The 12,682-nt window shown below is 41.2% G+C and overlaps 2 protein-coding genes across 7 annotated transcripts in view; one reads left to right on the top strand and one right to left on the bottom strand.

Moving 5' to 3' along the window:
• Positions 1 to 107: 107 nt before the first annotated feature.
• Positions 108 to 12,682, bottom strand: part of LOC132700207 (uncharacterized) — a 49,075-nt gene continuing 36,500 nt past the window's right edge. For 4 of the 6 annotated variants that reach the window (XM_060667399.1, XM_060667396.1, XM_060667397.1 and 1 more), the window contains exons 2-8: positions 7,482 to 7,812; positions 6,195 to 7,432; positions 5,949 to 6,145; positions 5,037 to 5,090; positions 4,850 to 4,981; positions 1,991 to 4,753; positions 108 to 407 (exon numbers count right to left, since the gene is read on the bottom strand). In XM_060667399.1, the coding sequence (XP_060523382.1) occupies positions 2,055 to 4,753; positions 4,850 to 4,981; positions 5,037 to 5,090; positions 5,949 to 6,145; positions 6,195 to 7,432; positions 7,482 to 7,715 (4,554 nt within the window). In that variant the 5' untranslated portion in view covers positions 7,716 to 7,812 and the 3' untranslated portion in view covers positions 108 to 407; positions 1,991 to 2,054. The remainder of the gene's footprint in view (positions 408 to 1,990; positions 4,754 to 4,849; positions 4,982 to 5,036; positions 5,091 to 5,948; positions 6,146 to 6,194; positions 7,433 to 7,481; positions 7,813 to 12,682) is intronic. The other 2 variants (XM_060667401.1, XM_060667400.1) reach the window with 2 other exon arrangements.
• On the top strand, positions 7,819 to 12,599 carry LOC132700087 (histidine-rich glycoprotein-like). Its single transcript, XM_060667207.1, has 3 exons — positions 7,819 to 9,023; positions 10,803 to 10,839; positions 10,904 to 12,599. Exons 1-3 carry the CDS (start codon positions 8,077 to 8,079, stop codon positions 11,711 to 11,713), a joined length of 1,794 nt encoding a protein of 597 aa, XP_060523190.1. The 5' UTR covers positions 7,819 to 8,076; the 3' UTR covers positions 11,714 to 12,599.

Genomic DNA, 12,682 nt, shown 5'->3' with positions numbered 1-12,682 from the left:
CTCAAAACTGTTAACGGTCAGCATTTTTTTTGTTTTCGTTACACTTTACCTACATACAACTACTTGCTTATTTTGCAAATTCCGGCACGCCAATGAAACAGCGAACGGTCGACTTTGTCTTTATTTAAAAATACAATACATCCAACAACGCGTTAAAATTATATACAATAAAACTATAGTATTAATATGTATTTTCATCAAAATGGGTTCGAACATTCCTCAGCGGTTAAATTTTAAAATACCACGAAACATTAATCTATTTACAAAAAAAAATGCGCGTCTTATAAAGCGAAAAACAATCGTGTGACATACTCGACACGAACGACGTCAGTTCTCAATGCTCGACTCTTCGAATCTTCCTCTTCCGTTCCTTAAGAGACGGGCCTATAAATCCGACTGATCTGGGCCTAAAAAAATCAAAACATATCAGCAAATCCCAAGTAGGCATCGCCAAGCGACATAGTCCGTTACTTATATACAGAGTGTTTGTTAAATATTTGTAGAGACATTTTTAAAAAGGTGTTTTTCGAAAGGTTGATCATAAACACATGTCACAATAAAAAATACACAATCACTTCAAGCTTTCTAATGTGTTTTTAATATAGGAGATCGACATATCGACTTGAAATTGAGCTACCGCAAGTAAGGACTACTTTAGGGAGATTTATAAAACGCACGGCGCTTCCGCTTTACAACAGGCAGGTCTTAAATTCATTTCAAAATCCATCAAAGGTTGTAAAAACGGTATATCGGTTGGAGAACTCTAATTTCTTACTATTATATTTTTCTTACACTCGGAGAATAAAATAATATACCGGGGGGTTACTATTTAACTTAGCTCGTTTCTAGTTCAAGTTAAAATCGCACTCAATCGTTTTTGTAGTAAAACAAGAAAATAATCAGAAAATCGAAAGAAAATCTTTATAATTTTTTTGCAACCTAAAATTTTCCCTACTAAAATTTAATAAGATTAACATTTTTTTAAATCAAAAATTCTATTTTAAAACAGACAAATTTCTGACCTATAAGATTTGCCTAATAAAAATCAAAAATTGAAATTATATAGAAATTTCAGATTTTTTACTTAAAAATTATAATTGCCCCTATGAAAATCTTATACAACCAGTTCAATTAAAAAAATTTTAAATTTCTTTTTGGATCTTTTTAGAAAGGGGGGTCAAAAACTCCCAGTAAAATTTTTCAAAATCTAAAAAAATTGTGTTTTCAAATAATTAGATCAAATTTACCTTCAAATTGAATTTTTTATATATTTTCTTTAACTAAATTATTTTTTTTTACTATTTAACATATAATAAATAATCCTGTATAATTTGTATCTCTATATATATTATTTATAACAAAATTATATATTATTATTTTAAGTAGTTTTTTTAACGCCCTGTAGAAACCCTTTGTAACCTTCGTCAGAGATTCTTCATTAAGAGTTTGTAAATAACAAACACACTGCATTTCTCACTCCCTCGCTACAAGCGGAACATTTTTATTTGCCTTTAAGATAAACCTTTGTATGCCTCGGTATAATGATTAGATTACACAAAACCAATAGAAGTTACTTGTATCCATGCACTATTAACCAAAACAACAAAATGCGAGACGTGCTGATTAACAATTACCTCTCAGTAGCAAACTACACCTTTTCGTTTTAGTAAAATTAAAACATGGATCATGATCGTTATACACAATGTCAGTCACAGAAAATGAATTTGTGTGGCCGGTTAAACATCGTACAGGGGGTTCTCCGTTAACTCGATTAAGAACGACAAGTTTGCCAAAAATGCGAATAAAAATTGCCGTCAATAAAGGTGGAGTTTACTCCGGAAGAGATTAAAAAAAAAAAAATTGGCACGCGGCGCCCGAATCTACGGAAAAAACACGTAGATTTTCAGCCGCGCTCGGCTACCGAATACCAACAAAAAAAACATCAAGTCTCTAGAAAAAGACGTTCAAAAATTTGCCAAATTTTTTCTACCTCAAACAATTTACCGGAGGGGTCCAACAACAATTTTTTTCGCAAAATTTTGCCGTCGTTCGTCTCATGACGTGTTCGTTACTTCGTTCGAATTTTGGGTTGGGGGGGAGGGGATGCGATCGGAACCGTCCAAAACCTTGGCCGACATTATTCTCGGACACTTGGCCAAGAACCCCTCGATCACGCCCAGCTTGCTCGAGCTTATCCGCTCTTGCAGCAACTTGAACGCTTTCGAAGGTACTATCTCGTTGGTTTCGTCGTACTCCTTACCGGCTTCGTTCCACGACTCGTAGTACTGCTTGTACTCGTTACAGTTCGAGTAAAACTCTTGAGGAGTCTGCGCGGGGGTGCTGTTCTCCGTGCCGCTCCTCAAAGGCGACAAAAGACTGCTGAACTCCTCGGACGGAGTCTCGGTATTGTCGAAATCTTCTTGCAGAATTTTCACCGCTGCCGCGTAGAGCTTCTCTTTGGGCATGTTCTTAAACGCTTGCCCTTTGCGACGCAACAATATGCTCTGAACTAACTCGTCCACGAGTTTCTCATTCACCGCCCCTGCCTCGCACTTGTGGAGCGGCAAACTCAACCTGCTCCTGCCGTCCTGGCTCCGATTTCTCTCGTCTTCCTCTTCTTCGTCGCTGTCGCATTCCTCCTGCAGTAACTTAAACAACCTGGAGTGCGTGGCCGCGCGTTCGTATCTGGTCATCTTGCGCAACTCCGGAAACTCTTCCGAGTCCGAAATGTGCCTCGAAATGTCTGAAATCACCCCCGAGTCGCCCTCCTCCTCTTCGGAGTACTCTTCGAACGACTTGATGCTACTTTTGGTCGAAGCCGTTTTGCTACGAGCCTCGCCCGTCACTTCTATGGCGGATATTTTACTCTTGACGCACACCATTACCTCGTCCTTTTCCTTGATTTTGTTTTGCTTCTGAGCGATGCTGTTTCTGAGCGCCTCGATACGCTCTTTGATCGTTTGAGGTTCGGCGGTATCCGGTTTGATCTCCTCCGACTTTTGCTCTTCGTACGAAGAAGATGACGACGATTCTGAATCCGACGTGTCTTCGTCGACATCGTGCGGGTTACTTTCGGCGATTTGCGTGGCATTTTCGACATCGCTCTCACGTACTACGCTCTCGACAGGGCTGCTAGTTAAAGAGCCAGCGGAACCGGTAACTGTGAGATCTTGTTCGTTGCCAGCAGGTTGATCACCTATGGATTCCTCATCGTAGCCGTAATTCGTAGCGTAGCTACGTCTTCTGGGCAAGAAGTCGTCGTCGTCGTTCTTGATTTGACTCCAGAAATCTATCTCCGATTCTTCCGAGTCGCCGGACTCTTTCGCTTCCTCTACATCTGGAGATTTTTCGTCGGCGATCAAGTCGGTCTCTTCGTAACTCCAGAGGCCAGAGTTTCTCTTAATCTGCTCCAGTTTCTCGACGAAACTTTCCATTTCCATCAGTTTGCCGCTGTCGTTGGTCAACTCGAGCAGGTCCGACTCTTTGAGTTTATCGTAAACGCATTTTGTCGACTTGCTGACTTCGTCCTTTTCGCCCCAAAACTGGCCGGCACGAGCTTCTTTTTTTCTCCTGAGCACGACCGGCTGCTCGAGAGGCACCTGGTCTTCTTCATTTTGCAAACTTACAGGCGACGCATTTCTCGGTGTGAGATTGGGACTTATAAATGTGAACAAAACTTGGGTTTCTTCCTCGAAAGCGTCCATCGCAACATCGAGCTCTTCTCTTTTTCCTTCAGTGACGTGGATACCAAAAACTTTGGACACCATACCGTCGTCCAAGTAGTCGTCTTCGTCGCTTTTGTCCGCGATGGTGGTCGTCTCGCTGATCACGCTGCTTGGTCTCAAAGACCTCGACTCCGTCCGTTCGCTTTCCTCGAATATGATACTCAACTGATGAGGAATCGTTTCTTCCTCTCCTTCCACTATCTGAATTTCTTCGTCTTCGTCTTCAGTCGACTCGTCAGAACCTGACGTTTCTGTATCAGTCAAATCTTCGTCGTCGTACACGTTTATGTTGGGCACCGACTTGATGGACTTTAGCCTGCAAATTTCATTCGGTTTTGCATCAGAAGGTTGGTAATGTTCGTCTTCTTCGCGCGTGTCACGGTTTGTGGCTTGCTTCGGAACTTTTTCCTGTGAACTTGAGGGTGTGACTACGACCCTGGGGGTGGCGGACTTGCTCCTGACTTCGAAATGTTGCCTAAGCGCTTGCACGCTGTTTTCTAGACTATTCCTGCGTTTTAAAGATGGCCGGCGGTTATAACTTGCCATTTCGTCTGCCGACGAATACCCGCTCATCTCCTCACCGTCCGAATAAAAAGGATACGCGGGCATAAATGGTGGATATCCGTAATAGTAACCATAATAGTAAGGGTCAAAGTAAGGAGGGTACATTGGATGAAAATGTGCGGAAGTTCTCGAACTATCCTTAGTCTCACCCTCGCTATCGATCTGCTCGTGAGGTTTCGATGGGTAATACGCGGGCAGGTAACCCCAGAAGGGTGGGCCGTACATGGGCGGCGGCGGAAGCGGAGTATTTCGGCCTTTAGGCAAGGGGGTGGTTCTTCCGTTTGCGTAAGACGCATGCGAGGGTGTGCTTCGTCCGCTTTTAACGCTCGCCTCGTCAGTTTTACACGATTCCGATCTTTGGTCTTGGTAAAACGCGTGCCAGTATGGCGGGGGAGGATAATATGGATAGTTGTACGGGTTAAAGGTCGGGTTGTAGGGTATTTCTTCGTCGTAGTTGGCATTGGCTAGAAGAAAATTTTGATTTTTGAAATTGTCGTCGTGACCGAGACAGTTAGTTTGGATTGATGATTCATGCGGTTTTTTTTGCAGATGAAACTCACCACAACTGTCCGGAGCGGTCATGGCTTGCAAAATTTTGAATGACCTACTCGGAATATTGCTTCCCATGTATTTCTTAGGCTCGGGTACTACTTGTTCGCTTGGATGAACGTACCGTTGCTGCTGGGTATCCGCTAAACCATGGAAATAGCGCTTTGAATTACATTCACAGAGTTAGACTGCACCTACCTTCCGCTGGTACGGTTATTCTAGGGTCCACTCTACCTCCTGGACTTTGAGATACTGAAAAACGCGTTTATTATTTAACGTACGTTACAGGATAGAAGCGTTAGTTTTTAGTTAATCCCCACCACCGAAAAAATTAAATAAAGTATATTGTACCGCTTTCATCGAGCAGCCTGAAAATTTTTGAAGGTATGTATCCCCCTCTATACCTCGGATTTTCGTAGTCGTAACAGTGGTTGATGTCTAAAAAAGTCACGCAAATGAAGACTCAAAATAAAGAGAAAAATGGCCTCCTAATATACGTTGGTTTGTTGGACCCTTACCGAGAACCGAAAATATTTTAAAAATTTAGATAGTGTCAGGTCTGTGCTGTTAATTAAAATATTTCGAATAATGCAATATACCTTATATTAGATTATAGTTTTAAGTTCACTTTTTTGATTTAAGAAATATTAATTAATTTTCTCTTTTTTTTCCCTCGAAAATCTGGATACCTCTAAAACTTAACTTTCGTTGGTTTGAGAAAATTTAATTACTATAATAAACAAAGAGAGAGTGTCAAAACTTGAGTTGTCCCGTATATTACTTAATATTTTGAAAGATAATTAAATTCCCCTTAAAATGATGTAGAATAGTTGAATTTTCGATACTTATAATAATATAATTGAACCGATAGTAAAGCAATTAGCGTTTAAAACAAGGAGTGTTTTGTTTGAGAAAATTACGTTTTGACTCTTTTTGCATGCCACCTCATAATAATTAATCTTAAACGACCATGTATATACTATTATATATTTTGGAGAAAAAACTAATCCAGAATAATACAATCAGAAGAGACTCTTATGTGCGTAAATTTTCAAAAAATAAAACTGTTTTCGGTTCCCCGTAAACCATCGCCCGATAGATAAAGCGCACCTTGTTTGAACCGATCGTTATCATTGATCTTCATCTTCCTGACCTGTTCCGGCATCTGTTGGGTGTACCTGGGGGAATGGTGGGTAACGGGAGTGTCTTCATCTTCATCGTCATCGGTTCGGGTGATTTTCTGGATCACTTTAAAGGAATTCGATTGCGGCGGCTGCGTGCCCCAGCTCAGTTGACGACTCAGGTTTCTAAAGTTAACTCGCTAGAAACCTGACTAATTTAGCGCATCCAACTTACCGTTCAGCGCCTGGTGTAGAAGGCGGAGTTCTTCCTTCAACGTGGATGGGAATTATTCTGGCACCCTGGCTGTCAACTTTTGGCTGAGTTTGTTGCTTTGGTTGCGTTTGCGGAGGAGCTTGTGGTCTTTGCTGCTGCGCGTTAATTCTAGGTCCCGGATGCTGAAGAATAACAGGTTGGGTTACATACACGGCGTTCGGTTTCTTCTCATCTGGCTCCTGGGATTGTGGGGGATAAGGAACTGCGCGGATCTCAATGTGAACGGGGAATACATTCGAGGGATGTTGATCTTGAGTGCTGGGAGATTTTGGAGAATATTGCTGCTGTGGAGGTCGCGCGGGTTGCTGCGGAGGCTGTTGCCATCTCTGCTGTGCATTGTTTGCCGGCGAAGGTTGCGGTCCTTGGTTGATACTCTCTTCCTCTCTTCTAGCCCACGGGGGCAGTTCTTGTTGTGATTGTACTGGTTTAGCTTGCCACGGTTTGGGAGCTTCTTTCAGGGTAGGCGTGCCCGGCGATTGCTCTTGTCTTTCGGGAGGACTCGGCGGCGAAACCACCCTCTTCTGTTGATTTTGCTGGGCCTGTTGATTAATTGGTGGTATATATAAAGAACCGACGTTTGAATTAATGGCACGCTCGGGTTGCCTAGGTGCCGGAGGTTGGCGCTCAATAACGGGTGGTTGAAAGGTTTGAGGTTGAGGTTGATACTGTTGAGGCCTTTGCGATTGCTGGGTAGGAGGTGAGACAGGTGCGGGTCTTTCGATAACCGACGGCTGATATCTTTGCGGTTGAGCCGGAAAACTCGGTTGCTGCTGTGGCTGAACTGGAGGAGACCTTTCAATAACTGGCGGTTGATATCTCTGAGGTTCCGGTTCGTATTGTCGCACCGGCGGAATTTGGTAATTGGGTTGCTGCTGCTGTACCGGAGGCGACCTCTCGATAATCGGAGGTTGGCCAGATTGTAAAGGTTCGTATTGCCTTTGAGGGGGCGACGGCGGAGCCTTGCTTTGCTGCGAATACATCTCATCGACGAACGTTTTCCGCGGAGCCGGACCTCCCGTTTTCCTCAATAATGTCATGGGGTTTTCGGGAATTATTTTCGTCATGTCAGGTCTTTCTACCACCTGGTTGTCGGTCATCGTCACCTTCTGAGTCGGTAGTGGTCCCATCGGCGGGGGAGGCGGTGGAGGCATAGATTTTTGCATCGGTGGCGGCGGGGGAGGTTGAGGGAATACTTGCACCTAAAATTTAAAAATCTAGCTTGCATTTAACAACTTAAAGGTCGCGTACTTGGGTTTGAGGTCTCATGGCGGCCAGAGCGGACGGAGGCAATGGTCCAATGTTTTGCGCCTGCTGGGGCAACTTCGGGACGTCGCCGACTCCTCCCAGATTAGCGTTACGCTCTATCCTTCTTTGCATCCGGGGCGAACGGACTTCGGACAAGTCAATGCCTCCGGGCGTGTAGGTGAAGGGTTTTTTGTCTTTGGTCATCATGGCGTTCTGGACGCACGCTGGAGGATCCATGATTTACGGTAGCGCTGAGTTTGATTTCGCAAGCTGGAGTTTTGATTATAACTGCCTCGATTCTTCGTGTTTAGTTATATCAGAAAGCCGCGTCTGCCTGGAAAATAGAAGCTAATTTTTAGCAAAATTTCGAGTCACATTATGGTTGTTACGGGTCACTTTGTCGGAGAAATTTTATATCGGAAAAATCCCTCGTGTGTAAATGAATTCGCGTCCGCGTAACCAAATCGCGTGCGGCTTTAATAGTTACGCCATTTTGCCTATGATAATCGCTTTAAAATGCTTATAAATAACAAGCAGACATTGAACGTGAATTATTCTCAGCCCGCTGTACATCCAAGCAAAATAGTCTGACGACAACATGGGAACCTGGGTAAGAGCTTTGCAGCGAAAAAGCAGAAGTTATTTGAACGTTTCTCCTCAGGTTTTGGCGAGTGTGTATCTAGGACTGGCCCTGCGGCTTTCCTCCGCAGTAATCGTCACGGATTCGACGTTGGAAGGACCCAGAGGGATTAATGCAGGAGTTATTCCGGAACGCAGCGACACGAAACTGGTTCCCCAGCAAAAAGCCGCTAGGTCGGACTACCACCCTCACGTTGCCTCCGATTATCATGGCTATCAGGTCGACGAATCGCCTGCAGAATTTGGCAGCATTGAACACGACAAGGAATCGTACGGAAGCGTGGACTTGGGCGACCACGCCCTCTTTTTGGATACTTCGGGTTACAACCATTACCAAAGCCATACTAGTTTCAATCTAGAAGGCCCGAAGCAGCTGGAAGTGATAAAGACCGACAGCTATCACAAAGAAGTTCCGTCTTACGACACCGAGAGCTTTCAAAAAATACATCACGGAGGGGAAGAAGAGCACGCCGAGGTTCACTATCATCAGCACAAGCATCTGCACAAGCACAAGCATAAGCAGGAACACTCGCACAACCATAAAGACGAGCACAAACATGACCACGGACACAAGCACCAACATAAACAACATCACCAGCACAAACACGAGCAAGAACATCAACACTATCACTTGAACAAGCATCATCATCAACACAAGAGCGGCCATCTGCACAAACATGAACAGGAGCACAACCACTATCACAAGAGCTCTCATAAACATGATCACAAACATAAAGCCGAACACAAGCATCAAGCATATCAATATCATAAGCACGAACACAAAGACGAGCATAAGCATAAACATGATCAGGATCATAAGCACGGGCATCATCACAGTCACAAGCACTGGAACGAACACAAGCACGAGGAGCATCACAAGCACGATTACAAATCGCATAAATTTTAGTGTATTACTGTTATGTTAATGTTTATTAAACGTTTTGTTTTTTGTATACCCATTTGTTTTTATTTTAACGGTAGTAATAATAATCACGTTGAAGGGACGCAATATCCAAAATAGCGAAATAGCAGCGACAAAAAAATGGCGACGATTTTCTAGAATCAATAAATATAAGAAAAGTTTTCAGTTTGGAACAAAAATTTTTTAACAGTATAATATAAAACATAGTGTTAAGGCAATAACAATTTTCGTAATTTTAATTTTTATAAGCTTTGGAAATTTCATTGTCTGTGCAGTGATTATAACAAAAATGTATTAGAAAGTCGCTTAGTTATAAAATCCGACAAATTTGAAAATTTATTCACACAGATTTTTGGGAAAAGAAAAATTATTAAGCAAAAAAATATATCAACTTTGGATTTTGGTACCCAAACTTACGTTTTCATTGATTTTTTTTTCTGTCTATCAGCAGAAAGCTGAAAATAACAAATAAATTTAAAAATCAAGAGAATTTTGAGAAATCGGTAGATATGTAGACCTACATTGAATTTAAGGCAATTTATCATAAATATTTTAACCTCAGTTGACGTATGAAAGTTACTTAACCTACCCTTCAGAAAAATCCGGGTTTTAAACATTTCCAAAGCTTGCTTCATTTTTAATACTCACAATTATAGAACATAACCCTAAAAAGCACAATCAAATTAAAAAAAAACGACAAACAAATTCAACAGGCCTATCCGAAAATTCATTAAAACGTACATTTAAAAATGTGGTTTTAATAAGTAATTTACTTTTTAAAAATCATACATGGTTTTATTGCCCAACCTTAAAAAAATTAGTTCCACAATTTCATATTTTTACAAATTCATGTAACTTAAACAATGTATTATTCAAAGTCGACAAAGCCATTGGCAATAATTTTTGTTGTAAATTAATAGGCCCACTTCCGACATTTCCAAAATTTAAACGATTTAAATGGAATGGAAGGTTAAAGAACTCGTAAAGAGGAAACACGACAGAACAGAACTGTTCCTCATTCAGCAAAGGTTATCCAACCGATATCTTGTTTCGTTGATATAATAGTCGGCGATTATTAATAATTCATTAAGGCAGTTTTTCACTTTTTGTTCTTGTTTGTTTTCAATTAATCAGCGCCGTTTAATTTCTCTATTAACGGTCGAACAAAATCGATGGACGTTAGTGACACACTGCTCACGAAAAAATGCGATCCCGCGCACATTATTTATATATTTAGATGAAAATAGGTGACGAATCTAAAGGCGTTAATGCTGTCGATGACAATATATTCAAAAGAGATCGAACAAGCAATTTTATAATTTTTAATTGCGAGAAAATTAATACAGTTCTTATTAACCAACAAAAAGTCAGATTGTGAATGTTGCTTTTCACTACAATGAGTAAAAATGTCAACCTGTTTGAAATTTGACATTTGATTTGTTACTTATGATTATATCTATAATTTCAGTGAGTTAAAACTTTTCTAACCTTTACAGGTAATAAATTGGACAACATAAGTTGATGGAATGGGTGGAAACATCTATTTCATTCCATAAATGTAAACCATAGTCTATCACCAAAGGAGCGATTAGGTTATGCTGAGTGCAGCAGATTTTTGTTGAGCAGCGTATTGCGTTACTTTGAATTCTTCCGAAACTTATCGTGCGTGAAACAAGATGCACCGCCGCACGTGATACACGCCGCTGTACTTTTTCTTTAGTATAAATAACAATATCTGTTGATCAAACTTCAGTAATCCTCAGCTTGTGTGCGAAATCATTGAGCACCATGGGAGTCTTGGTAAGGCATTTTATAAAATCGAATTAAAATTTTTCCTCATCAAAAATCCTTCAATTTTGTTTAGGACGTCGCCGCCGCCATTTTGCTTAGCCAGGCAGTCGCGTTGGGGTACGTGATCCTTGATCCAAATTACCTTCAGAACTCGGAAACCGACCTAGAAGATTCGATAGCGTTTGATGCGGATCCTCAAGCCTACTATGTATATTACGACGCCGCGCCTTCTATTACCACCGAAGAACCTTTATTCCAAAATATTTATGTTATGCCAAGGCAGAACTCAGATGCGCCAATCTATGATGGCGGCGAAAGCCACCACCGTCGCACTTACGAAGCGGACGCAGAAGCCAGCGAATACTCCATAGGACCGAAGAAGAAGAAGAATGAAATCCATTATCACCAGCACAAGCATTTACACGAGCACGAGCACCAACAGGAGCATCACCACAAACATTTAGAGCAACACCAGGAGCATCACGGCCACGAGCACGATCACGACCAGCATCATAGGCATTATCACGAAGCCAAGCACGAGCACAAACACGATGGAGAGCATTGGCATAAGCACGAAGGCCAGCACAAGCACCAACACCTTCAAAAGCACCAACACAAGCACGAGAGCGGGCACAAGCACGAACACGATCACGACGAGTGGCATCAGCATCACGAGAAACACCAACATGCTCACGATCATGAGGGTAAACATTACCACGAGCAGTGGAGTAAGCACAATCACGATCATCATCATGATCATAAGGAGGAGGGAAAACATGATCATAAGCATCATCACGGGCATGCGCACAAATCTCACGTTCAAGGGAAGGGTAAGGAGAGGATAAAGATTTACGTGAAGAAGCACAAACATCATTACGATTGAGGGTTGTCGTTGTTCATTAAATTTTTAGATATTTGAGGATTTGTTTCGATTGTTCTCTGGCCCGCCCAATTAGGGCAATGTTAAATATAAAATGGTGAGTCACTGCGATATACGTCTGGCGGGAAGTTTGTTTTAAAATCTAAAAATAAGCTAACGTACGTGACTTGAAATTTCACGTTAAGCAGGGTTAAGTTTAAACGCTAATTTTAACCGGGATGTGGGTCAAGGGAGTCGTAAACTGCTTTAAAAAGGATTTGCAAAAAAATATATTTGAGGTGCGCTGGGTTCGAGAATCTACGGCACACATTAAGGTCGAATTCCGGGAAAATTCAATCTTGGCTAGAAATCGCACTTAAATTGCGTCAAAACACCGACAAAATCCCGATTATATTTAACCAGTTCCAACACAATGGCCCTCGCTTCCTCATGTCGGGGCCAAGTATGCCGGTAGACACGTAGACAAGCCTGTGCGCGAAACGACCAGTACAAATTCCGAACCTAATCTAAAATTTGACATTCTAACATCGGTTTTGGCGCTAAATTTGAAATATGTGTCGTAGAAATTAAAAACGTTATTGAAGTATGCAGTTGAAGTCTTTTATGTATTCTTTAAATTTTTAAAGACGCATGGACGTATTTTAGACGCACCCAGATTAAGCAGAAATCTTATACAGATATCATTAAATATACTACCCAACTAACTAACCAAAACCATGCAAATCAGTTTAATTTTTAAAACATACCAAAATATTTTTTTAAAATTTAATGTTTTCCTGGTGTCAATTTATACTCAATACCCAATACATTTACTGTATTTAATTAACTAAAAAATATAGTATCATCAACGTCACTTAGATATACAATAATATATTTTTTAATATACCAATATTAGCAAGTCAAAAAAACGATGTAATTACAAAAAAATTATTGGTTAGTCTAAAGTCTAGATATAAAAGTAACCAATAAAAA

The sequence above is a fragment of the Cylas formicarius genome, unplaced genomic scaffold (genome assembly GCF_029955315.1).
Source record: "Cylas formicarius isolate icCylForm1 unplaced genomic scaffold, icCylForm1.1 PGA_scaffold_3__17_contigs__length_32017465, whole genome shotgun sequence".
Taxonomy (NCBI): domain Eukaryota; kingdom Metazoa; phylum Arthropoda; class Insecta; order Coleoptera; family Brentidae; genus Cylas; species Cylas formicarius.
This window is presented reverse-complemented; position numbering and strand designations above follow the sequence as displayed.